The following is a 25,524-nucleotide window of genomic DNA, read 5'->3' as shown; positions in this document are numbered from 1 at the left end:
AAATCGCAAAATATGTCATAATGCTTTATACCTTGCACTTATTTACGCAAGGAAGAAGGAGAGAGGAATAGAGAGCTTCGCTTTTTTATACAACAATTTTGAAATGTAAATAGTAAGGGTTCCATTGTAAAGAAGAACGAATAGTGTGTCTGTATATGGTAGACGTACATGAAGTAGGTAATAAATACGGATAAAATACATAATGATTATAGATTTAAGCTAGAGGTATCTTGTTCTTTACAATGACATGGCTGTCGTATGTGTCAGAGTTGTGGCAGTTGCCGCAGTAGGAGTACTATTCGTTTTGTTGGATACAGCATTGGTAGTCAAACCAGCTAGTTGTCTTTCCAATTCAAAAATGCGTTGCTTATGACTTGATACTTCTTGTTGTAAAAGTCGAATATGATCGACAGATTTTCTCAAGATGGCGCCTTTATTAGGTTTATTATTTGTACCGGTTGAACCATTGCTAGCTAATTCTTCTAGCATTGTTTCAGGTAACATTGTACCTAATTCTTGAATTCGTTCATTGATGTTTTCTCTGCGTCTTCTTTCAACTAGAATTTAAATTTAGATAAAGCGTGAGTACATATCACCAATACATGTTAAAAATAGAAAAAAGGCATCAAGTACCTGCATTATGAGACTCTCTTCGACGTCTTTTCTTCTCTAAAAGTAACTGTTGACTATGGTAGTAGATGATAACAGAATGCGAATATTGTTACACTTTTTTTCTTGTAAGACGTATCTTTTAAAGGGAAACAAAAAGAGATCATAAACTCTTTTTGTTTCATCTATTATGCTCTTACTTTAACTGAAATGATTCATATTCTTCCAAGCTGTGATGTCCAGCATTAGATGTAGACAAGCTGCTACTCAAAGTATTTAATGTCGTGGTAACCGTTGTGGTGTCACTATTCTTTCTGTTCATTGTCAATGGAGACTGTTGCTGAGGTTGATGATGATATAAGTTACTCATATGACCCATAAAGTCATACCCCATATGAGCAGGTGCTGAAAATGGCTGTTGTTGTGGTGGTGACGAAGACACTTGTTGATGTGGATCTCCCCCGCCTACAGATGACATTGATAGCCTATTGTTATTACTATTATTATTCGGGTAATAAATCATAGTAGGTGACGCTGTCATTGTAGTAGTAGATAAACTGTCTTGTTGCTGATTTCTGTTGTAGTACTCGGTCAAATAAGAAGAGGGATGTGAATGGTTTGAGAAGACATCCACTGAGGATGAATAATCTGATGGTGATCCTTCAGTAAAATGTGGATAGTAATTTGGCTGTATCATCATAATTTGCCGACCTCCAGTTGCTGAAATCGATTCCATGTCATCGAAATCTTGTAGAGGTGACGAATTGGATATTGGAGATAGGAATTGTTGTGTATACGAATCCGTAAACTCCATAGGTTGGCTTTCCATTACTGACAAAGGATCAACGAATGACGGTCTTCGCACATGTGTCAGTGAAGTGGTCTCATCAAGTTGTTGCTGTCCTTGTTGCTGCTGCTGGGTTGCCAACAGATGGTATTTCGTAGGATTTTTGAGTTTGAAGGGTGAAGCAGTTGTATGCAAATTGGTAGTATTGTTATCTGTCATATTGTATATGAATAATTCTTAATAGTGAATGTGAGGCAGAAAGAAGACAAGTGTTTACAAAAGTTAAAAGAAAGGTAAAGAAAATAGGGAAAGTTCAGAATTTTATAATTCTTAGCGCTCAAAAATATATAGTACCTAAACACATTTAAGCAATCTTATATTGTTATAAAATCCATCGTTATGCTTCAAGGTGTGAAATCTTCCAAAAACAGATTCAGAGAAAAAATCTAAGCATATCTTTAACCGATCTTACCAATGAAACAACTTAAAATTGGAAAAGTAAAGAGGGACATATGATGAATCAACTGAGTGAGAACAAGCAGTTATTCCTTCCTTGTTTTAAAGAAGAAAGTCGTTGTTGCTCAAAAGTAACCTATTCAACCTTCTAAAAACGTCCACGAAAACAGGGACAAACTTTACATATAAATATACACATACATACACAAAACCTCAGTGAATACAGCAGCAGTGCTTATTATAAATGACCCACAAAGGGAACGTATGTATTTGTTTGATGAGTCAATCCTGCTATATTAAATGCTGAAACTGTTTGTTAGCTTTTTACTGAACTATGATATCAGCGATGTTTTCTATGCGCATATTGCCTTTTTCGTTCAGGAAATGTCTGTGCATAACTGATATGTGTATGTGTACCTTATCTTCAAATGTAACCATCTAAATGGAACTAAATGGCGCAGACTTTTTCTTTTTCCTTTTATTTTATTTTTTTTTCTTCCTTTTGCCGCGATGCGGACGACCCAGAAATGCTGTATACAAGATATCTCAGAATCAGGATCAAATAATTGCCTCATTCATGTATCGATTAGCCCTCTATAAGCATCAAGGAATATCATATGCAGAATCGACTACTTGTTAATAAGTGCAAATGATTCATAATGTAAATTAACTTAATCGGATGGTTTCCAGGATGTTAGATAAACTATAGCCTCCTCACACCATATGCATGTCGCATACACATTAATGCTAAATCCATACTAATTCATGTTATTGTTCTCACATACATCTTAGGATCTTTAACCATTTTTTTTAAAAGAATTTTTTTGCCTTCAGAATCCCCTGAAAGAAAGGCGCAACATGCATCTACAAATTGAAATATGGAAGCCATGTTTTGCTTAAACTGCACAATAACATCCATCACGTTCTATTTTGATCATGTTGTACAGTTATCATTTGTAATACTTGAATGTTGCGATAGATGAAGATACCAAAAGTTACTGTACTCTCGATATCTGCTCTCTCGTACTTTTATTTATTATCGTCAAAACTGTTTCTATAATATTCTTGAAACGTAACTTTTATCCGTTTCACTTCCTACAACCATTGGACCTTTTCATTAACAACTTTCGGCTCATTTTGCTATTGTAATTAGATGCAGTGTTTTGAAAGATCGTTGACTCAGTAAATGCGGTATCCTTTCATTGACACAGCCCGCAAGAATTTTCATTCAAATAAAGAAAGAGCATTGAGCCGGGAGAATGTATTATTGATCTACTGAGTATCTGATTTATTTAGTGAAGCTGTTGTACTTGAAGTTGTTGTAGATGAAGGTGATCTTTGTGCTTGCGCTTTTTTCAGTAGCTCTAACTTTTTTTCTATGGCTTTTATCTTAACATCCGTTCTAGTAAAAGTTTGTTGGTTTTTCGGAAAGAGCATACATAAGATTTTCCCCTTCTGGCATGCGAAGAATTAGATAGCTATTTACACTTACGAGATATTTTTCAATGTTTGTCTTTGTTTGGAGATAGCTGTAGTCGGCCTAGCTTGAAGATGATGTCGTCTTTTTCTCTCTTCTTCTGCTGTCTAAATGAAACGAACAATCCATTTAGACATACAATTATGATAAAACGGAACCTAATAAAACTCAATTTTTGTTACCATGCGAGCGTAAGAGACGACTATCGGCCTGCCTCTAATCAATTTTCCATTAAGTGCGTTGATTGCATTTGACGCTTGCTGAAAAAGCAATGAAGAATAACATGCCTGTTAATAAGTCCGTAGGGTAATTCTTCACAGTTTGTTCACTAATAGTACCTCTTCTGTCTCAAAGTCTAAGAAGCAATAACCTTTTGATTGGCCTTTATACGTTCCGGAGCGATGTACCATAAGTTCAATGAAAGTTATTTTCCCAAAAGTTTTAAATAGTTTGGTTATAGCAAACCTTAAAACGTTAGTATAATTCATAGACTCTGATTACTATTTGAATAGCACTCGTTATCGCTCAATAACCAACAAACAAAAGAAAGACTTACTCATTGATCGCTAAATCCAGATTGCCGATATACAATTTCTAAATCATGCAAAAGATAAAACCAATCAGTAACAAAAATAACCGTCAGTTAGACCAAAGAAGAAATCACCTTTGCATTAGATGCACTCATATTATTGATCCTTTGTTAGTTGTTTGAAATCTTGCAAGTTAAAAAGAAATTGATTTCCTCAGTAGCATTTCATCGGCTCTAAAGAAAAAACGGACCCGAATTACCTTTATTTGGAAAGCCGTATTTCTATTGCATTGGAGCCTACAAATCAAGGACATTTCAAAATAATGAAGCTTAGTTAAAACAGGTATTTTACTCCCTCTCTAATGCTTCCAATACGAATGAAAGAGCAGCTATCTAAGCATTTTTTAAGGCACTGTTGCTATAAGTATTGTTTGGAGCGCATATTCTATATTTACAAGCCTCTATGAAAAGCTGAACCAGAGAGTCCTTTATTGGAGGGCTGAAAGTTAACAGTTTCTTATGTTTCAACTTCATAGGCAAAATTGCGAGAGATTACTGTTAACATTATGTTGACCTGATGCGGTCAAGTGGTATTTCTATGTTCAATTTTTGTCTCGAACCATTGATATTACAAAACTTGAATAGCCTATTCTTCATCTACGTATTATAAAGTGTCTGCTTATGCCGCTTAGTATAGCTCCCTGGGATATTGAGCCGTGCAAATGGGGCCATTATCGGGGCCAGGGTACACTAATTATTGAGATTTAGATTGGTAGAGATATATTCCAGAATTCTCCAGCGAAGCTTGAAAACTAACTAGAACTATCCAATTCATTGACAATTAAAAAAGCCTCTTATGGATTCGCAGTAGTAGTGTACCGCATCTAAAATCCAACAGGTCATTCAACAATCAACAACCGCTCGCTTTTGCTTTAAAGAAAGCAAATAAGTCATGTTGTGCATTGTAACCATAGAACGTAAACTTTACTTGGCACTTTGTTATTCTCTTCGCTTATACCGATCAAGTCTATATTACTTAATCAAATTTGAGTTAATTTATTGCCATGTCCCGTTGGTCTGTCACAATAATATTGCACACTTTCATTATTGTGATATAGTTGTTTGGAAGAGGTGCTTAGCCTGCTACCTTACTCAAGTATCACTACGTGATCGGATTTGATTGATACTATGCGTAGGTATTGAATCCATTGGTGTACTAAACAGCGTCTGCAGCTATGGGTCGCTGTAAATCGCTGCACATCAAGTTACAGGAAAAGTACACTTTTAAAAAGACGCAACTGATTTTCTTCAACGGACGGGAAGTAAATAGCTATGCTTCCCTGTGGTCTCTTCAGGAACTCGGAATATGGCAGGTTTTCATTGGTGTCACAGAATCTTTCAAAAACCTGCCAGCGGATGCTGGCTCCGTCTTCCAATTCAAGGACAAAAGAACAAAATATGATTCATACAATTAGGAAGCTATACTAAAAATGATGCAGTTTTATTTGAAATTGCTATTGAAAAGGAAACGATATGAAAGGTTGCTTACGGTTAAGAGCAAAGACTGATTGGTTAAAAAAAATCACTGGCATGAATGATAGACCAGGCTAGATTTTGACGGCGCGGGGGCAAATTTCAAAGAATTCGGAAAATACTCAATTTAAGGCAAGAGAACGAATGCTATTGTGTGGAACCGTTAACAAGAGAATGGCTATCCAGACCTGAACTACCAGAAAAGACAGACCCGAATTCAATAAAGCATTGCACAAGGCAAATTAGTCTGGAAATTGATCATCATCGTAACCACAAATTTATTTAATAGGACATGATCGTTCGAGACCCACTCTCTTTGGACACTCGTTGTCGGCAACTTTGTTTTGTCAATACTTATCTCAGGACCCAGAATAACGCCTTCCAAGAAGAAATGCTGCTGAGCAGTAAATTTTCTGCTGTTATACTTACATTTATACGATATCACGTATAAAGTTCCAAGTTCTGTGCCTATTTTCGAATTGATACGCTAAACGCCTAATAATGCTATTTTTGCTAACAATTTGACTAGTAAAAGCTTTCGGGTCCAACCATAGGAGTGTTACATAGAGGCATTATTACTATAGCTTCATGGAGGGAGAAAGTGATAGTTGTACAAGCGACTAAACTGAAAAAGTCAACAACATGCAAACAGTGTCCAGTAGATAAATTCGAAGATTGCAAATAAAGCCTTATTCAGATTGTCATCCAATGATGTACACAAAATTTTCATCCCTTTATTCTGATGAATCTTCTATAACAATTGTATGAGTGCCATATTCATAATACTATCTACATCTACAGGGGGAGCTGATGATAGTCCGACTGATTACAAAAGAAAATATCAAACTGACAGTTGAATAAATTACTGGTTTCACTTCAATAATAATCACGTAATGCTGGGTTAGTGAACGATTGCTGCCCACTATTGAACCAGCGACATTCGCCCCAGACAGTTAGTGCTACGCACTCCAAACTAGACACTATCGCTAGCCAATGATGTATAAGGTATAAGTTACTAAAGAAGGTTACTTGAACGAACCCGAACAAATTTAATCAGCCAAAATTGCTTTCGGAACTCAAACCGAATCAATATCAATAGTTTTTATAGCCACGCTTTGACATGAGCAAAGAGGGTAGAGACATGCAACGAACGTTTTGTAGCCTCGGTGGCTATCTGAAAACATCAGGACAGTTACTTATAGCATGGCTGGAGAAAAGAGTAGCGAGATTAAGTTAACCTTTATCATTTGAGTTATGATTTGGGCGCATCTCAAGTGCTCTCTTTATCTTTCGAAACCATATTTGTTGGGAAATCTTTACTGCTTTGTTCAAAGTCGTGAATGAGAACTATTACAATCAAAAGACACAGTGGTTATAATTCTGGTTGAATTGAGCACATGAATAAAAATAAATTATCTTATATTCTGACACTTATAGAATTGAGTTCACTAATAAATAATTGATATGTAAAATTAGCCAAGACACATGCTCCAAATAGATAGGTAACCGTCCAACAAAAAAGATCTACATAGAAAAAGACATACAGGTCTCACTACAAAGTATAAGAACTCAACAAGTAAGAATTTCCAACTTCCGCAATATTTAACAGTTGAATGGCGCTTGCTGGATAATCTGGATGCAACGGGTAGCGTCAAATGTCTCATCCGTTAGGACGATCATTTGGCGGAGTTATTCCTTTTCGCCGTTCTACCAACTACTTAATAGCAAAACATCCGTGAGTAGACCATAAACCATTTTTAATGGTATATTTAGGCAGCATTCCTTTTGTCAACAGAATCTTTGAGACTGTTTGCTTAATCTCATACTGTGATGAGAACTTGAGCAAAATAAAAACAGGCACCGGAATCATAAATCTGTCCAACTCTGTAATGCAGCAATTATGCCTATGGAGATTGAACCGCCGCTATTCAGCAGTTTTCCTTCCTGACTTTGCCATTTAGAACTATGCAGTATATTCCGATGATAAGAGTGCTTTAAAGTTTATGCATGAAGATGTACTGAGACTAACCATTGAAGTAGTACTTCTTCATCCGGATCATCGAAGTGTTAGTATCAGGAACACATGATATAGCTCCCCATCCACGCCTCCATAAATCCATCCTTGAGTGTCTGGTCAATGACTTTCCTTAGTCTTTAACAGACAATCCGTATATACAACGCGTCCCTCAAATGTATGAATTATAAATGATTATTTACAGTGACTACATGGATGAGATGAGATTAAGTCGCCTATGTCCACTAGGGCATCTGATATTCAACTATCATACGCATCTGTGCACGGGCCAGCGAAGAACTTCTTGTGCAACTGTCGGTATTCGAGACACGATGGCATATTTTGGCATAAGTAAAGCACTAACAACGTTTCATATTCAGCAGTAATAAATTTTGGTCTCAAGTTATGACTACTGCTCGTAAATCTGAAGGCGGGGGTGGGGGAGGGGGCGGTTTCGATGTGTCCTCACTGGAGTTATACGTCTCACATACCGTATTACTATTGTCAGCAGAGCTATCAAGTGTATATCATGCTGGTCGGCTGTACCTACACTTTTTTCCATTGCAACTGTATAATTGGCCATGAATTGCAACACCTTCTTGCAATATACTGTGCTCAATCTGATCACGTTTTAAGTATCTGTAATTTGTACATATAGCAAGCATTTGCATATATACGAGCATTTCTCTTCAGAAGAAGTAGGTAGATTTCAATACCAATAATGCCTGATTGGAAGGAGTAGCTATGCTATGTCATTGGTTCAAAATTAGATATGCTAACGCTTTTATCTATCCACTACGATGGAATTGACCAATTGTATACATCAATGTAGTTGTATATACTCAAGTGTAATTGCTATTGTCAGCATTATTACTCTCCCGTTGGGCACTCAAGATCTTATCAAACGCTCTTCCACGTTCTAAAATGGATATGATGCGAGCTGCCATGATAGGCTGATCGCAACCAGAAGACATTTCTTGAAATAAATGGAAGGAAGAGAAAAACCATTATCTGGCACAAAAAAAAAAAAAAAAAAAAAAAAGAAAAAAAAAAAAGAAAACTGTTCCGGGTACCTCAGGGGTATCGACTTAAGCTCCATTGAACGATTTATTGTTCGGACATGAAAAAGAAAAAGAGAAATTGTGTCCTTTGTGAGGTGTAACTTGACGTCAAAAACAGAGACAGTACTGTACTTCAAAAAAAAAAAAAAAAGATACGGTGTATGTCTGAGAATATAAAACAAAAAAGGGAGCTAAAATATAGGAAAAAAAGAAAATAATGTACGACCATTAAATCTTTTTCAAAGCCTACTGGATGATAGGCAGTTATTTTGAGAGGAGTCCTGGAAAAGTATACATGGCAAGTCTTTGCTGGGACCCGCATCAGATTCATTAACTCGAAATATATAAATACAGATGCTTCAAACACTGTTTCTTTTTTTTGTTTATCCATCTTCCTTCAACACTTGCTTTGTATATTTATACACCTTAAATCATAACGCTGGGCGTCATATTAGTATACCTACAAACATACATTCTATAACACTTCATACTATACTCATTTCAACTCGTCAAAAAAATATCAAAATGTTCAAGCAAATTTCATTCGTTCCTGTTCTTCTTTTGCTCTCTATTGCATACTTAATGCAAGTCTCTGCTGCTCCCACTACAACTTCTGCTTCCCTGAAAGCTCGCAGTAATCATAAATTAGAAGCTCGCTCTTCCAAATCTGGTGATGCCACATATTACTCAGTTGGTCTAGGCTCTTGCGGTCACACCAACTCTGACAGCGAAATGGTGGCTGCGCTCTCTTCAAAATTAATGGGTTCCGGCTCGAAAGGCTCATACTGTGGCGAGTCAATTACTGTTGAAAGCGAATCTGGTAAATCAGTAACTGTCAAAGTGGTCGATACATGCCCAAGCTGTGGTGAAGGTGATGTCGATCTCAGCCCTTCTGCCTTTAAAAAACTCGGAAGTCTTGATTTAGGTGTCATTCCTATCACTTGGTCACTCTAAAATAATAACGCATATGGTCGTCCTTCTTTGATATACACATATTATCTTTTGTAAAATTCTTGTACATCTTTTTATTCCCCGTTCTTTTCTATTATCGCGACTGGTTTCGTGTATTTTTCTGTTTTCCCTTGTTAAGATATCCTATTTGTCTGCTCAACTTTGTGCTCTAAAACCGAGAAAAAATAAATTTATTGAATACAGGATCAGTATCTCACTCACTTGTCCACAGTGCTTTTGAAAATATCTTTCTACTACAGTTTTGGTTGCCAGGTTCCTGAAACTTTTGTACCTGAAATCCGATAAATATGGCTCGACCCTGAAATAAGAAATGAAATGCTCATCGAGCTTTGAACTGAAGACTTAAAATCAATTCTTGGGACACTATAATGGGGATTCTTCCGATAAGTCAAGTCGGGAATTTTTGCAAGCAACTGTAAAAAGAATTCCTACTACATAGTCCAAACGATAAGGAACATCCTATCTCTTTTACTCTTGATAATCTTTCGACTTGTGCAATATAGTATATACTCTAGGATAACCTACTTTGACTAGAAATTTTGCATGCTTAAAAACCTTTATTTGCTACTTTTGACTGCGGCATTTTTGCAGGTAATTTTTGCCGCAACATTAAATAGAAGAAAAAACGATGACGACTCTAGCAGTAGCGCCAGTAATGCTCAGCTGGACGAAGAAAGTGAGGAAGTAAAAGTAGAGGGTGCTCTTTTAGTTGGTGCTTCTGGTGTCCTTGTACCCGATGCATCTGCCGACCATCCTATCATCGTCTCCACCCTTCATGAACAACCATTATGTAAACCAAACCAGACGATCCAACCTTCTCGCTCCCTCAAAGTAATGGAAGGTTATGAAATGATGGTTCTGACAAATAAAATCAAAGATCCCAAGAAGATGGTTATCGACCCTACCAATCATATCCTCGTCATTTCTCCAGAAGAGGGTCTAATTTCTATTCGTACCGACAAATGTGGTAATGCTGATATTAAGAACATTTTACAAAAAGATAAATTGGAGGAACCGTTTGGCCATGGGTTTGCTGTTTACAACGGAAATTTATTCGTGGCTACTACCAATTCCATCTATAAATTCCCTTACAGTGATGGTCAACATTCTGAATTACAGGAAGGTATCAAAATTATGACGAATATTAATCCAGACGATCCATCGGCTCAGCCTGATATTGCTATCGATCCTTTTGGCTATGCATTCGTTCCTCGTGCGGTAAGTGATCTTCATGACAAATCGGATGCTTCTCATGCTGTTATCAAGAAGTTCAATATCAAAATGATTCCTGAAAATGGATTCGATTTCGAAACTGATGGTGAAATCCAAGCAGTGGGTACTAATACATTTGGATTAATGGGCTTTGATACGCAAGCAAGATTATGGGGTTTGAATGGCATCCCTCAATCCACTATTCAACGCGCTGATATTGCTGGCAATCACAGTAAGTTGTAGGCTTTGTTAAGTTACTTTAAATTCGGTGCACTCATACTAAAGCATCCATCTGTTTGTTGCCTTTGGTAGACCTTGCTACATCTGGTTTGGCAGAAGAATTAAACTTGTACGAATTCCCTCAATCAAATTATGGCTTCCCATATTGTATGACTGAATATAATTTAGAAGGCGTCTCTGCTGCTTCAAAAGGCTTGGGTGCACAATGGGCTCATCCAATGTTTATGAATGAGTCTGTGGAAATGGATACCTTCTGTCAACAGTCTGTTAACAATATTGGACCCTCTGTTCCACTTTCCAGCAACTCGATTGCTACCAGTGTATTGTTTTATATGGGAGAATTCTGCTCTGTCGGAGACGAAGAAACGCACGGTACATCCGTAGGTCTTCCTTGTGCCTGGACTGATTCGCCTATTCTTGCTAATCATGGTCTTCCCGGCCAATCAGCTGGTCACAGTGTAGTTCATTACGTTTTTGATGATCTTGGACACAAGCCTCGGTGGGATTTGGACCCTGATGTCATCTTAAAAGAAGAGAAACCATGTACTGAAAGTACCTGCTTTTCACCTTACGGTTTAGCGGTAGATAAGTATGGTCGATTATTGATCAGTAGCGACGAAACAAATGAGATTTTTGTTATCTCACGTATCTATAACGAAAAGGCTGTTGAATTATTGACAAAGAAAGCAGAGGCCGAAATAGCCGGAACTGACGATGACTCTGGGGTGAGTAGCCAGAGCGAAGGTGGAGAAGACAGCTCAGAAGAAGAGTGATAATGCAGCTAGTTGATATTGTCAAATAACATGCTCGAAATAATACAGCATGCCCCGGTTTACAAACGTAGATTTCTGATAGAATAAACAATTAGAGCTTATTGAATGACTAAAATGCTTTTTTGTGGATCGCATTATGTTTCTTCCCTTTTTTCTGTCATTCGCACACAGTTATAGGATGTTAGCAATTTTGTGTAATGTTCCTCAGATAATGTTGGCTGAATGATGAGCATAGAATAAGAACCTACTGTACCTTGATACAAAAATGAAAAGAAGTTTGAAAAACAATGGCAGAAATACTAGTCGTGTAGAGGTCCGAGAAATCAGTTTATGATTAGACTAAAAGATAGTATCGATCTTTCCTTAAACTTACCTCAATGTTTGTTTCTTCCTCTATGGTTCCAGCCTGCACTTGTATATTAATGAATGTTTATGCATTGATCAATCTCATTATAAGTTAAAAGAATAGATTCCAATTTATATTAGATCCATCGCAATCATGTCATCCCTTCATGTTAAAACTGTTTTATTAGAAAGAACTGATGAAAAAGGTTTATCTCGTAAGTTGCAGGATACTGGAATAGAATTGATATTAGTGCCTTCGGAACCGCATTACCGTTGTAGCTTTTTTTTTAAATCATTCGATCATACAGAAATAAAATAGTTGTAGAAAGACATTTTTCAATAAACTGCATTATCTGAACCAGACGCACCGCTGCTGGATTGACCCTCATTAAGTAAATGACTTTAGTATGTTATGAGCTTTTTTTTTCTGTCTCTATATGCCAAAAGCTCATCAATTCCATATTAGCACAGCGATTAGTAAGAATGCACATTGCTAATACAATAGTTACTATAGGAGTCATTATAGTATGCTAGAGGCTGACCTGACAGGTAATCTTATCCATTTTTTATTTGACAGGTGTCATTTGTCCAGTCAATCAACAGATCATGCTATCAACGGACAACTGAAGCATTGATAGCAAAGCATGATATACAGCAAGGATATACTAATAGAGTTTATTTTGTATGCATATTCCCGTTGTTTGTTGATATATCCTTTTCTTGAACTGACTTAAAAGTGGGAAAATTCTAATGAGATTCCCGATAAAGTGACAAACTAAATACTGGTTATAAACTATACCATACGTTTATTACACTTTTTTACCTTCTAATTCTGTCACAATTGAATAGATTCTGTTTATTCTTACCTCTGTTTTCGACTTAATCAACAGAATCGACGCTCATGTTTCTGTTTTCTCATTTACCTGTATCCAAATATAAAAAGTTCAAATTCGAAATACAAATTCTTATCAGAGAACTGCTCGATGTGCCGCTGCTTAGTGGCTACTATTATGTGGATTGGAAGCTAAGGAATGCCTCGGATGCATTCGGCACAACGAGAAGGTACTTGGAGTTAGCTGTAATGTAAAATCAGATCTGTTTTGAAATTAACGAGCCTTACATGAAATGCTACTACGTTTTAACACTTAGAATCCATATCAGAAACCATAACGTCGTCTGGAACTGCCTTATCAAAACAATGCTTTCAATTGCGGCAGATAAAAAGCATACCCTTCGATACTCTGAATTGAGGATGGATATTTTTAAAGAGGGCAACAGACAGAAGTTGGGAACAGTCTCTGTCAATATGTCAGAATTTGTCGGTAAAGGCTATATAAATGAGAGGTATCTATTAAAAAACTGCAGATTCAACTCGACAATAAAGGTTCGTTGTATTATCTTTATTGTAGCCAATGAGACGTTTGATAGCATTGTTCATTTAATAACTCTGAATGTTCACTTAGCTATCCATAAGGATAAATTTGACAACCGAATCAATGCCATCTTGCTTACAATTGTCTACAACATCAAACATTGATCGTAAAGATACCTTCAATAAAGCTGCTTCGCAGGCAGCAATAATCACTCATTCTCCGCGGTTAAAGCTGTAAGGATTATCCATATACCACATTTATATCTTTATATACGATTTATAGTTGCCGTTTGGAACAACGAATGGTTACTAATGATAAAGGATACTGATTAATGTACCCATGGGTATTTTTCATGTGCAGCATCTCTCCTTCGTTTCGCTCACATAAACAACTGCTTACTGGAGGCTATTCAAACAATGAAATTCTACGAGAAACGATAAAAGAGCACCCTATGACTGTTTTTGCTATGGTAAGATTTCGTGAAATATATGACCTTCTTGATGAAGCAAAAAATTTATACTTTATGCTTAGCCATGTGTAGCTACAGCCCCTGATACGATAGGTTACCCTGACAATGCAATTGATGAAGACAATCCAGATCCGTATCATATTGTAGACAAATTATTTGCTACTATACGTGAAGTCGTATAGGCTTTGAAGAAGAATGCAAACATTGGTATTTGTATTATCGACATACTTGACGCATACATCCTGATATTTTGACGTCGGAAAAATAAATATAGGCATTGACCACATTATGTGGTAAATATTCACAAAAAGGATCTTGAACTTGGAAAAGTTGGCTATATATTTAGCAGTAGACTGTCCATCTGATGGGCTTTATGGTGGATAGAAACATCTTTCTTCACGAAGACAGTTGCTTTTCTAAAAAGCTGTCATTAATCTTCACACTGATGAGGTATGCTTAATGAAACATGTTAGGAATGGTATGCTTATTATCGCAATTGCTTCTTATAAAAAGCATATGGTTAACCAAATCCTAGTATTTAACAGGGGATCAACCCAACAGTTCTGTTTTTTTCTTCCTTTTTTCAATGTTCGGATCTGCTGCTGATTGCAAACTAGTACTCACAACAAAATTGATGTTCGTAGGAGAAGAAATACATCCCAAGCAATGTATGACGCTTAATGACCTGCTGTTCTGCAACTGTACTTTATGGAAGCTATGAGTACAGATTATTGGATTCAATTAACATGGTATTTGTTTACTCATTTGCCAAATATATTATAATTTGACAGTAATCGAATACACTTAAATTTACGAATAAACCAATCTCATCTTTTTCCGGAAGACCAAGGTTATGTAAATAGGAAGAAAAAAAGCCCTCTAAATAGAAACAGAAACACCAACAATTGATTCATTACGATATGATACAATTAAAATTATTTTAATAAAATGAAAAGTGCGAAGAGGATAAAAAAATATACAGTAACAGAGAAGAAAATAACAATTAAGCAAAGGCATCTTCAATATCTGCCTCAGTTGTTGCTTCAGTTTCACTACTAAAGTTCATGAAATGAGCAGCACGGTGGGATTCATGGTAAAATTCCTTTGGTATATCCAGTACCAATCTATAATTCATATTCGCATTAAATTGAGCACCCATGACTATAAAAAAAAAGAAGAAAATCAGTACCAATTAACGAACAAAACAGTATTAAGAGAAAAAATAAACTTACAGTTGTAATTCCAAACATCAGCAGGCACCATGAAATAACCAAGGAAGCGATCAGATAAAAGGATTTGAACCTTTTCACCATGAGTAGGCAAGTAACCTTGAGGTTGACTTCCTGGATCCACATTAGTCTTGCCCCATTCAAAACCAGCGGGGGATAGTTTATAGGCAGTAAGGGAACAAGAACCTGGTGTAAACGAACAAGTCAAAGTGATCGTTTTCTCTCCATCCCAGCTCTTATGGTTTGCTAACAGTTTGGCGTGCGTTGTGACGTCCTGAGGAGAGATATTCATCAATTCTTGCGGTTGAGTATGGATCCAACCCAAAGGCTCCAAATCCTTAAGATATTCGTGTTCAGGAAGGTTATTGGGTAAATGAACAGTTTGATGTGTACCCCATTGTGGAGGAACAACGACACAGCGAATTTCCTTCACATTCGGTGCATCAGGCGGGCTCACACCAAACATAAAACCAGCAATTTGCGTACGTAAATCTGAAATAGTGATGAATCTCTTGAGCACGTTCTTTGGCATAACATAAGTGTACGTGTTCTCCTTGATATCGTCAGAATTGACATAGATGTGGTTGGTTCTCAAATAAAGATTGGTAGCTGAGATAGCACGAATACGCCATTCAGTTTTACTGGAGAAAGTGGCTTGTTCGTAGTTACTGGTGGTTGTAACAATCATTTCATCACCGTGGATATTACGGGTCTTAGTAGTTACCGCCGTCAATTGAGATTGTTCCTTCGTTTGTTTCTCAATCTCAGCAATTTGTTGACGTTGCAGAGAGGGTGCCTGAATTTCCATACCCAAGATGATATCTCTGATTTCGGATTGTGTAAGGGAAGCAACATTGACGTTATTCTTCTTACCATAGTCTGCCAAAATCAAATCCTTCATTTGAACTTCGACCTTTGCCCATTCTTCATCAGTAAGTGTCGGCCAGATATGATGAGGTTCAGTAATAGTGCTTCTATCAGGTCGTAATATCATTTTAGTCTTATCAGTGTTCACATGAAGAGCTCTCAAGATGAGGACCAAACGAGAGAATGCGGTGTACGATGAAAACGTCTTCAACCAATCGTCATACAAGTTGAACAGCACCATTTGCGGTTCTGTAGCCTTGAGAATCAAATCACCAAACTTCTCAATCTTCAAACAAGCCTGGAAGGGTAATTGAAGTTCGGAACCCTTGATAACAATATTAGGGAAATCGAGCAAGTGAACTTCCAAAGGATCCAACATACCCTTTCTGGTAACAATAATTTGCTTAGGTTGTTCTTCGACAGGCAATGAACGAATCAAAGCAGCAACTTCTTCTGCAGTCTTCCACTTAGCTAACTGACCTAAACGTTTCTGACCAGCCCAAACAGACGTGTGGATAATCTTCAAGAATAGTTGACCAGTACGAGGATTGAAAATGAAGATAGCACCGTTAATAGGCTTGGTAGTCAAATTACCTTCGAAGGTCTTGTGAATAGTGACACGATAAACATTGGTATCATCGACAAACCAGATGATTTGATTACTGAATAATTCACCATAGTTGGTAGATGATAAATAAGGTTCAGTAGGTTCAGAAGAATACAATTGGAGGGCCTTACGGATACGTTCACGAAGTACGTAAAGAGCAGGATTGGCCTTCATGATCTTGGCCATAGCTTGTTGAACGAGGGGCTTCATACCAGGAATCCAATTACCATAAGCAGAATACATACTGTAAGCTAAATCAACGCCAATCATTAAACCAGTAGGCGAGGGGTAGATACTCATATTATCAGTAGTGTAGTCCAAGAATTTGGCACGAGTGTATCTTTCAATATCGTGGGAGTCAAAATCACCCCATCTTAATTGAATATCGAGCCAGTATTTAGTAGTAGTAGGCCCATCCATTACGTCCTTAGGATCGTTCAGAAGTGAAGGACGTGAAACAGGCCACTTATAAGCAGCAAACAATAAAATATCAGAAGCTGAAGAATTCATCTTGTAAGACTTTCTGGGATGGATAGTTTCCTTTTGAACAGTTTCGATTTGAAGAGCCTCTAATTCTCGATCAAAAACTTGAGCAAAATCCATAGTCAAAGCTTCGTGAATCTTCTGCCACAAGTGAGCACGGAAAATTTGAATGAGTGAAATTTTGAGGGTAGGAATCTTGCCATGCATGAAAATACCAGTAAGATCAAGTTGTACTTGGAAACCAACATAAACATTTGAACGACTATTTTATCAAACAAAAAAATAGTTATTAGTTTGGTTTCTCTTTAACAATCTAATCTTCAAATTTTGTAATCTTTTTCTCTAACTTACTTGATAGTTGGACACCACCACAGTGTGAAACGACGATTAGGAATTTGATTCAAACCACTTCTTTGAGCGTTAGTGAGCTTTTTATACTTCATACTTTCTTCGAAACCACTAGAACGTTCCCAGAAAAGACCACCCCAGGTTGAGAAATAAGTACCCTTGAACAGAGTGTGTTCCAAAATGCCTTCGACACCACCGAGAGCTTGGATCATATCGGTACGATAATTGTTCAAATTCCATAGTTTACCATCATGACGTTGATGAGTCCACCAGAAGGGATTATTCTTTAAAACTTGATATTGCTTAAAATCTGTACGCACACGCCAACCCTTGTCATAGGCCAGAGTATGTCTATCCTTTTGGAAAAGAGTATTGATACGAGGAATACCACGATCCCAAGAGTCTTCCAGATCCTCCAGAGTCAAACGTCTATTTTGAGCATAAGCTTCTTGACGCTTCAATGCATACTCGGCCCAGACACGTTGAGAATCAATGAATTCAGATTCCCATGATTGAATATAACGATATAAATTGGGAATCAAGGCATCCTCATCATGACTCATACCAGCACGGAAGTGAGTAATACCCGTTTCAGTTTGTTTCGACCAACGAAGATCAGATTGAGGAATCAAAATATGACCCATAGATAACATACCAAGACCACCCAATTCCTTAGGAGTCATGAAAACGACAGGAGGGAAACGGGAAGGCATCTTGGAGTTAAGACCGATCTTTACACGGGTTTGAATCTTATTTTCACATTTGACCAGCAAATCGAGTAGCTCACGAGTATGAACAACGGCTTCACGATAGTACGTCATCAAACCGATCAAAGCAGTGTTCCATTTGTTAGCAATCTTACTGAAAGTGGTACTACCTGAGGCCATAAGAATTTGACGAATTCTGTTATGGAAACGGTCCATCGATTCTTGATCTACACGCAAGTAAGCTTGAGCGGTTCTTTCTTTTGTTTGCTCATTAATCAAATTCCAGACACCATCCTTCAACGTAAACTCTTCATTCATGCTTCTGATCTTAGGAAGGATACGCACTTCAAAACCACACATAGAGAAAAGCAAGTTCGGGTTATCTTTCGAGTAAACACTGACGAAGCTATTCTCCCATTCAATGGTAGTCAAAGAACGAGGAAGACGGTTCTTGATATCCCAGAAGACGGCACGACCAAGATTCACATCATGCTTCATCAAACGCATACGACAATCACGAGGCCAGCACTTCTTGTTGTTGTACCCAACAATATTTTCAAAGTTGGGATCGGGATGTTCGGTCAGGTAACGTTGGATAAGATCACGAGCTTCATCTGCTGTAAATCGGAAGAAGATATGGATACGATCAATATAACGAGAATACAAACGGATGGGATGACGTGTTTCTGTTTCCACATCACGATATTGTAAGAAATCATTAGGTAATTGATGAGGACCGGCCATTTCACTAGCACGATGAAGACCCAACACCAGCAAATCAAGAACCAAACCGTAGTATTGGAAAATAAAGGAGGCAAACTGAAGACCACGGATCAAACCGTACGCATTGACGTGATTCATGTCCTTGTAATTCAAAACAACGTTGTTTTTTGCGGTAGCATAATCAGCCAAATTATGATCAAGAATAAGACGTAAAAGACGACCCAAGAGTGTAAGATCAATCTTTTCGTAGACTCTACTGAAGCTAGCTTCCATCATAACATTACATTGTCCTTCACTGGTGTCCCAAACATCAGTTAAATTGTTGATTCCTTGACACCATTTGTAGACCAACAATGGTGGTGGCTCAGAATCAGAAGGTTTGATCCAAGCAGGGAAGAGGTGACGTTTATCGGCTTCGTACCATAAATATTGATCCAGATAGGCATCTGTGATTTTCTCCATTGGTTCGATATCATAAACAGGAATTAAATGTGAATAAAGATCCATAAATTCGATACCGACTTCCTTGAAAGCACGTTGAGTCAAAAGAAGACGTTTGATACGAGAAAGAGCTTCATGAGGATTATCATAGGCTTGTTCAATAAGACCTAACTCTTCTCTTTGACTTTGATTTAAACGGCCTTGAACAGAGTAGGCTTCACGAAGACGTTCGAGAGCAAGAATGAGCAATTTAGTATCGTGCTTATAGGAAAGAGGAGGGAAAGGAATAGGAGAGAACTTTCTACTTTCGAGCCAATGAACTGTAGAAGTATAAATAGCAACAGCTTCTTCAGCTGTTATGTACGGACCATCCTTGAGATAGTTGTGTTGACGTTCTTGTTCAGCCTTGAGCCACAGACGAGTTAAGCGACCTAAATTCTTTCGGCAAATAGTTTTATCAACAGTAGCACCTCTTCTGATACGTTCACGATTATAATGAGCAACACTAGTCCACCAATCAGCCTTGGCCTTGATATAACGTAAAATCATATTTTCTATAGGTGCAGGCATACCAGGTACCTTCCAAGGAATATTGGCTTTCCAAGCTCTCCATGCTTCAGAAAGATGTTGAAGAATAGTACGAGATTTATTACCCTTAATGCCTTCGGGCATAGCATCCATAATATCGTGTAGGACAGCTGCTCTCAACTCTAAGTCGTAGTGTGAGTCGACACGTTGCTTTGTAACTGTTTTCGCAATACCCTTGGAATGTCTGCCTTCGAATTGACGAGCCAGCAAGTTACCTAACCAACGTTCGAGCAATGGGACAATACCACGCATAAAGAAAAGCCAGACTCTCCAACCAGGCGCCCAGAAACCAACACCAGGGCCTTTACCAACCGGGCCGGTGTTGAAACGGTAATAGATCAAATGCTTCAAATCTTTACACATACGAATTTGTCTCATCAAACGATACTTGTAACGGTACATACCCGTCAATTGGCCAACATGTGCGAAAATGTACTGAAGACCATCCGCCAATTGGAAGGCGTCCACGTTACCGAGACGGTATTGTACGTGAGCATCCACAATGAGTTTTGTTAGACGTAGAATTTCTCTGCAAAGATGGAAAGCGTTACCGAAACGAGATTTCTTTCTCTCCTTGGTTGTAAGTGTCTTTACAGGTTTCAAATTGAAGTTATAATCGAGATGCAGGTAGTTCAAATTCTTTCTGTGAATCAATAAATTCAACATGTTGTAACCTTGTCGACAAACCTGCAGACCAGCTTCAACCCAATCAATTTGTGTCGTCTGGAAAAATTTGGTAGATTTCAGACTGCGGAAAAGGTATTTCTTATTCAATGCCTTGGGAGGACGGTGATGCAAAGCATTCAATACGTAACATTTGAGCAATTTTTGGTAGGATACTCGAACCTTTACCGGTTGACCAGGAGGACAATGCTCCAGATACCAGTTTTTGACAAGAGGAACGTCCTGTGCACGACGGGTTCGACCAGATCTCTTATCGAATGGATGAGGAGCCCAATAAAGAGCAATAGCATTTGCTGTATTATCGGTATAAAGTTCAGTATCTTCCAAGAAGGGTGCAACATAATCTGGCAACGTGAACTGGGTATCCTCATCTTCATCGCCGAAGATCTCTTCTTCGTGTTTTCTGCCAACATCAGCCACTGCTCGGGATGATATAGGATTGATAATAGGATCGAAATAGAATGCTGGAAGATCAGGGTCCTCTGAACGAACAAATACCACTGTAGGATAATGATACCACGAGACTTTGACGCTACGCGGAAGTGAATTATACAAGAAGGGAAAAGCAATCTTATATTCTGTACGAATTGGCTGACGGATAATAATTTTGTTAATATCGTTGAATTCATTCCAATCATCGTCAGCAGTATCCATATCACGATACAGCGGTTCGAACTTGGGGCCACCAGGAATAGCCATACTCAAGGCTTTCGCTGTGAAGAATGAGTTGAGGTCGAAAAGATAGAAGTAGTTTTTATCTGTCAAATCAGACAAAAGTTGATGCGCAAGACGGTATAAAGTTGACATAATTGGTAAATCCAATCTCCATTTACGATATGTAGAGCCGTTTACAAATTTAGTATCAATCAAAGGCTTGTTATCATAAAACCAATCATAAACTGCTGAATCTTCTTCTTCATCTAATTCCAACTGAATTGCTTCAAGTGGCTCGACATCCATAATATTGTCACCATAATCGAGAGGCGGTTCTTCATCATCAAATGGTGGAAAACGCATACGTTTAAAGTGTCTTCTATCACGCTTTTCTCTACGCATCATAATCCACTGTGAACCCCATTGTGCAATATACACAGGTTCAATAACCCAAGGAATTTCGTTGACGAAAGTAATTGCACCAGTTATATGATATAAGACACTGACTTCTCTGACTTGTTCCCAAGGCATAGGCATATTCTCGAGCAATTTCAGCACAGCATGAGGTACATACTTTAATGCACCGAGATATATACGTTTATCATGTCTGAACTTTTTAGCTGTCATGTCACCGTGATCCTTGATGATTTTACGTAAATGCTCAGGAGGCATGTCAGCTTTTTCATGCTCAATAAAGCCTAAGTTAGAGAAGATGAGATCGTTAGTTATCAATGGGTTGCATGAAATAGAAAAAAGAAAGCTGAACGATAGTTACCAAACTTTCTCTTCTCGCCGTAACGCTTATTTTGCAATTGCTGCCATTTTCTAGCTTTTTCCTTCAACTTTTCTTCATGACTTTTTTCAGTACTTGGATTGGATTCATAAGCATACTGATTATATTGATTTGAATAGGGTGAAGGCGTAGCACCTACAGGAACAGGTAAACCCTGATCATTGCTCGCCATTGGGAGATTTTTTAACTACTTGAAATCTAATTACGAGTTAGATAGCGACCACATTGTGTATATAACGCGTTCGATCTTTACCAATTAAAATAGAAACAAAAATTCTCTTCGAACAATATCTGCTAAATTCTTTCGATACAGAATAGTTTTGAAGAACTGGGGAATATGTAGAAAAGAGTTAAAATAGCTCTTGATGGGGGGAACAGAGCACAGTTAATTCCTTTCACTGCCGTAGCTGTACAAAGTAAAAATCCACAATGTGACGTTTATCAAAACTAGCTTATCCAATAAAGACGATTCACCTTACTGAGAGTTTAAAATTGTATTGAGGCTTCGATAAATACAATTTTTGTGCAATTTTTTGCGCACTTTTGGAATTTATTTGGAACGGAAAGACTAATTATTTTTTGAATATGTATTTGCGCATCCAAAATTTTCTTCTTGCCTATCAGGATCACTTATGATTGGTGTTAAACTTTTCAATAGGAAGAAATAATAGAAGATATAGAAACAAAACCAGCAGGTAAGAAATCAGATGATTAAAAAAATATATATTCTTATGCGTGGAAGCAGTAAAGCTATTTAAAATTCATGGCATTTCGTGTTTGTATAATTTCACGGGATCTGTAGTAAAGCAACGATAAAGAGAAATATCTCTACTCAATAAACTACAAGTTACCCCTAAACCATTTGATTATCAAAGCGTCTTTTCTCTTAATTTCATTCTTCAAACTCAAAATGGCTCTATTCTTTAGCCTCTTTATCTTTGACAAGAGAAAAGAAAAAGCAAAGAGTATGACTCTTCATACAAGCAAGAACATGAAGGAGCTCACCTTTAAGTAACTATCATGGAGCTCTTTTAACAGCCGACACCTCCATCGATTTGCTGCTGTTTTTCTCTTCATCATTTTTTCTTAGCACGGTAATCGATTTACAAGAGACCAAATTGATCCAATTTTACCTTTATGGATTGCCTTTAATGATGATAGCAACGAAAGTGCAACAAACAAAAAATAGCGACGCGGGTAGCTTTTTGCTCATCAAGCGTCAACTGATTCAAGGACGACCTTAAAAATAGTGTTGAATCATATTTTTGCATATACCCGCCCACAATTAACAGCTCAAAATGCCCAGGAAAAAGCAATGTCTCAGTGAAATACTTGTTTGCTTTCGATTTACTACAGATTTTGCCTGTTGCTGGTTCACATACAGTTGTCAAGGAGTGCATACAAACACTTGATATTTTTGGTTGCGGTATACCACGTATAAAATTGTTACCAGAATCTTTGAAATCGTTGAGTATAACATTACAACTGCAAAATGTTGAATATGAGTCGAGCTTTAGCAAATCCACAAGTCAGGAACTACAGTGCACTATAAGTTATTTGGATAAAGTTGTTGTCTGCATTGTAGTTTGTTCATGACAAAGTTGTACCTGAAACTGATAATGGGAGTAAGTGTTGCAAGAGAGGTGGCTTTCGTTGATGGACCTCTTAGCTACATTGTAAGTTTCGCTTTTCCTATCTAATACGGAAAATGGAGAATCCTGGAGGGCGAATACCTTGGTATTTCCAATTTTTAGCTGAGAGATTCAGAAAGTACTTTTTAAAAAGGAACTTTGCTTGCAAATTTTTAGTTTACAGTCTCAAAGTTCAGATACTGTACACTGTAGTCTCCCAATAGACCATAATTCATTTTATCTTTGAGCCAGAAGGGGTTTCTTAAATACTATATAGTCTTTGGATCTGTCCAGGGCAATTTAGATAAGTTAGATATCCATTAAGCTCTAACAAATTGAAAAATTTTAAATTTCTGTACACTGTAGTAAAATTACCAAATACGGCTCGACATGAAAGGTGAAACAGCGATTATGGCTATTAAAGTAAGCGCAAACATTAGAATCCCAAATGTATCTTCAAGAAAAGAAAAAGGCATCACGTCAAATTAGAACTGCATGTTTCTAATTCCTCGGAACAGCAGAAGGGAACTGAACCTCCCATAATAAATTGAAGTAGACCTTTTCATCCGCTCCAGACTATTGGATCTGTAGACCAAACCGTTTGTATCAGCAGCACATTGAATTTTCTGCTTTGCTTTCAAGGGAGAATACGTATAGGGACGAGAATTAAGAATGTCATTATGCGATCACTCTGATACAAAAAAGCTGATATAAATTTCTCAACATGCGTGACTTTGGTGATTTATTACATACATTCAAAATCATTTATCTATATACAAGGTATTTTTAAGCTGTTAACTGTTCGATAATGGGAGATTGATTGAGTTTACGCTGAAGCGTTGTTATAATTTGCTGACCCATGAATAATTTGTAGATTTAATCTTCATAATGCCAACTCAAATCATACTTTATCGGGTCGTTCAACCACGTCCTCTAGCTTTTCACCCAGTTTTATAAATGTGTGTCGCAAGACTCGTGAATCGACTGAAAGTTGTTTTCCAAGATCTTGCAAGATGAGCGGGTTAGCATAAAAGTGCATTGTCCAATACCTTTAAAAAAAGTTTATTGAGAATTTTTACCAAGAGCACTTGCAAAAACAAAATGTCCCTTTACCTTCCATCCGTATGATATTCCTGATGTCTCTTTATTCTGTGTGGAATCTTCATTTCGCCCCAATTGTCGAATCCACGAACAACACCCCCGCGACTTACGACATGTTTCGCTGATGTCTTCAGAAGATCCTTTAAATTACCCTTCAATGAATGAAAGTCAATACCAATTTTTCCAAGGGCTGTAGATACATCAGCTTATTAGCTTACTTCAAGCATATTATGTCGTGCTATACAGACTAGTTCGTAGAAAGGCATTACGCATACAATGTATAATGAAAAGAAATGTTGTAGAAAGGAGTGTTTATTAACCGAGATCCCTTGACAGGTGCCCATTTACCCCGGAAACCCAGCCGCTTATTCAGATACAGTTTTTTAGCTTTGGGTTTAGACGAAGCCGCAATATAACTAGACGAAAAAAGTAAATTTTTGAGACCTTCAAGTTATAATTTCAAGATTGAACTACACAAAAATTGAGATGCTTACCTGTAAAAATCAAACCAGCTTCGTGCTGGCGATTAGAGGATGGTGTTCAAGTGGTTGATGCGGGTGATTTTGGTTTTCTAGAAAACTCCGCAGGTCTTCCCGTTGACTTCCATACCGAAATGCTGATGGCCATCATGTTTTTTGCTGCATTGACATCGCGGTTCCATAGTATCTTACAGGTTTTGCAAACAAGGATACTACAGCCACGCACGGTGTCTAATGCTTTCAATGTGTCTGAGCGACAACAATTGCATATGCGTGATGTCAAGTATTCATCAATTGTAACGGCAAGGAGATCACCAGCAGCCTCTCTTCGCTTCAATG

At 37.6% G+C, this 25,524-nt stretch overlaps 8 protein-coding genes across 8 annotated transcripts; 3 read left to right on the top strand and 5 right to left on the bottom strand.

Moving 5' to 3' along the window:
* Positions 1-154: 154 nt before the first annotated feature.
* On the bottom strand, positions 155-692 carry BDF20DRAFT_693853 (uncharacterized protein). The gene is made up of 2 exons (XM_053076051.1): positions 634-692; positions 155-557 (listed from the first exon to the last, which is right to left on the bottom strand). Exon 2 carries the CDS (start codon positions 502-504, stop codon positions 238-240), a length of 267 nt encoding a protein of 88 aa, XP_052933456.1. The 5' UTR covers positions 505-557; positions 634-692; the 3' UTR covers positions 155-237.
* On the bottom strand, positions 349-2,213 carry BDF20DRAFT_693876 (uncharacterized protein). Its single transcript, XM_053076052.1, has 3 exons — positions 1,751-2,213; positions 810-1,632; positions 349-686 (listed from the first exon to the last, which is right to left on the bottom strand). The coding sequence occupies exons 1-3, from the start codon at positions 1,758-1,760 to the stop codon at positions 626-628; spliced, it is 894 nt and encodes a 297-aa protein (XP_052933455.1). The 5' UTR covers positions 1,761-2,213; the 3' UTR covers positions 349-625.
* Positions 2,214-3,124: 911 nt separating this feature from the next.
* On the bottom strand, positions 3,125-4,172 carry BDF20DRAFT_837987 (uncharacterized protein; the record flags this gene model as incomplete). The annotated part of the gene is made up of 6 exons (XM_053079108.1): positions 3,125-3,254; positions 3,345-3,436; positions 3,512-3,589; positions 3,668-3,794; positions 3,886-3,923; positions 4,119-4,172. 6 exons carry the CDS (start codon positions 4,170-4,172, stop codon positions 3,125-3,127), a joined length of 519 nt encoding a protein of 172 aa, XP_052933454.1.
* Positions 4,173-9,048: 4,876 nt separating this feature from the next.
* Positions 9,049-9,420, top strand: BDF20DRAFT_907345 (RlpA-like double-psi beta-barrel-protein domain-containing protein-containing protein; the record flags this gene model as incomplete). The annotated part of the gene is made up of 1 exon (XM_053083373.1): positions 9,049-9,420. One exon carries the CDS (start codon positions 9,049-9,051, stop codon positions 9,418-9,420), a length of 372 nt encoding a protein of 123 aa, XP_052933453.1.
* A 281-nt stretch (positions 9,421-9,701) lies between these two features.
* On the top strand, positions 9,702-11,867 carry BDF20DRAFT_693350 (uncharacterized protein). Its single transcript, XM_053076049.1, has 2 exons — positions 9,702-10,882; positions 10,963-11,867. Exons 1-2 carry the CDS (start codon positions 9,982-9,984, stop codon positions 11,661-11,663), a joined length of 1,602 nt encoding a protein of 533 aa, XP_052933452.1. The 5' UTR covers positions 9,702-9,981; the 3' UTR covers positions 11,664-11,867.
* A 295-nt stretch (positions 11,868-12,162) lies between these two features.
* BDF20DRAFT_915461 (N-terminal C2 in EEIG1 and EHBP1 proteins-domain-containing protein) lies at positions 12,163-14,032 on the top strand (the record flags this gene model as incomplete). The annotated part of the gene is made up of 6 exons (XM_053084322.1): positions 12,163-12,223; positions 12,899-13,070; positions 13,158-13,392; positions 13,472-13,614; positions 13,742-13,850; positions 13,913-14,032. The coding sequence occupies 6 exons, from the start codon at positions 12,163-12,165 to the stop codon at positions 14,030-14,032; spliced, it is 840 nt and encodes a 279-aa protein (XP_052933451.1).
* Positions 14,033-14,853: 821 nt separating this feature from the next.
* On the bottom strand, positions 14,854-22,146 carry BDF20DRAFT_915460 (pre-mRNA-processing-splicing factor 8; the record flags this gene model as incomplete). Its single annotated transcript, XM_053084321.1, has 4 exons — positions 14,854-15,011; positions 15,083-17,298; positions 17,388-21,879; positions 21,957-22,146. The coding sequence occupies 4 exons, from the start codon at positions 22,144-22,146 to the stop codon at positions 14,854-14,856; spliced, it is 7,056 nt and encodes a 2,351-aa protein (XP_052933450.1).
* A 2,132-nt stretch (positions 22,147-24,278) lies between these two features.
* BDF20DRAFT_885808 (30S ribosomal protein S6) lies at positions 24,279-25,014 on the bottom strand. Its single transcript, XM_053081950.1, has 3 exons — positions 24,925-25,014; positions 24,719-24,858; positions 24,279-24,654 (listed from the first exon to the last, which is right to left on the bottom strand). The coding sequence occupies exons 1-3, from the start codon at positions 24,970-24,972 to the stop codon at positions 24,507-24,509; spliced, it is 336 nt and encodes a 111-aa protein (XP_052933449.1). The 5' UTR covers positions 24,973-25,014; the 3' UTR covers positions 24,279-24,506.
* Between the last annotated feature and the right edge of the window lie 510 nt (positions 25,015-25,524).

The sequence above is a fragment of the Mycotypha africana genome (genome assembly GCF_025528875.1).
Source record: "Mycotypha africana strain NRRL 2978 chromosome Unknown BDF20scaffold_9, whole genome shotgun sequence".
Classification (NCBI taxonomy): Eukaryota; Fungi; Mucoromycota; class Mucoromycetes; order Mucorales; family Mycotyphaceae; genus Mycotypha; species Mycotypha africana.
The sequence above is the reverse complement of the archived record's forward strand: the minus strand, read 5'-3'. Positions and strand labels throughout refer to the sequence as shown.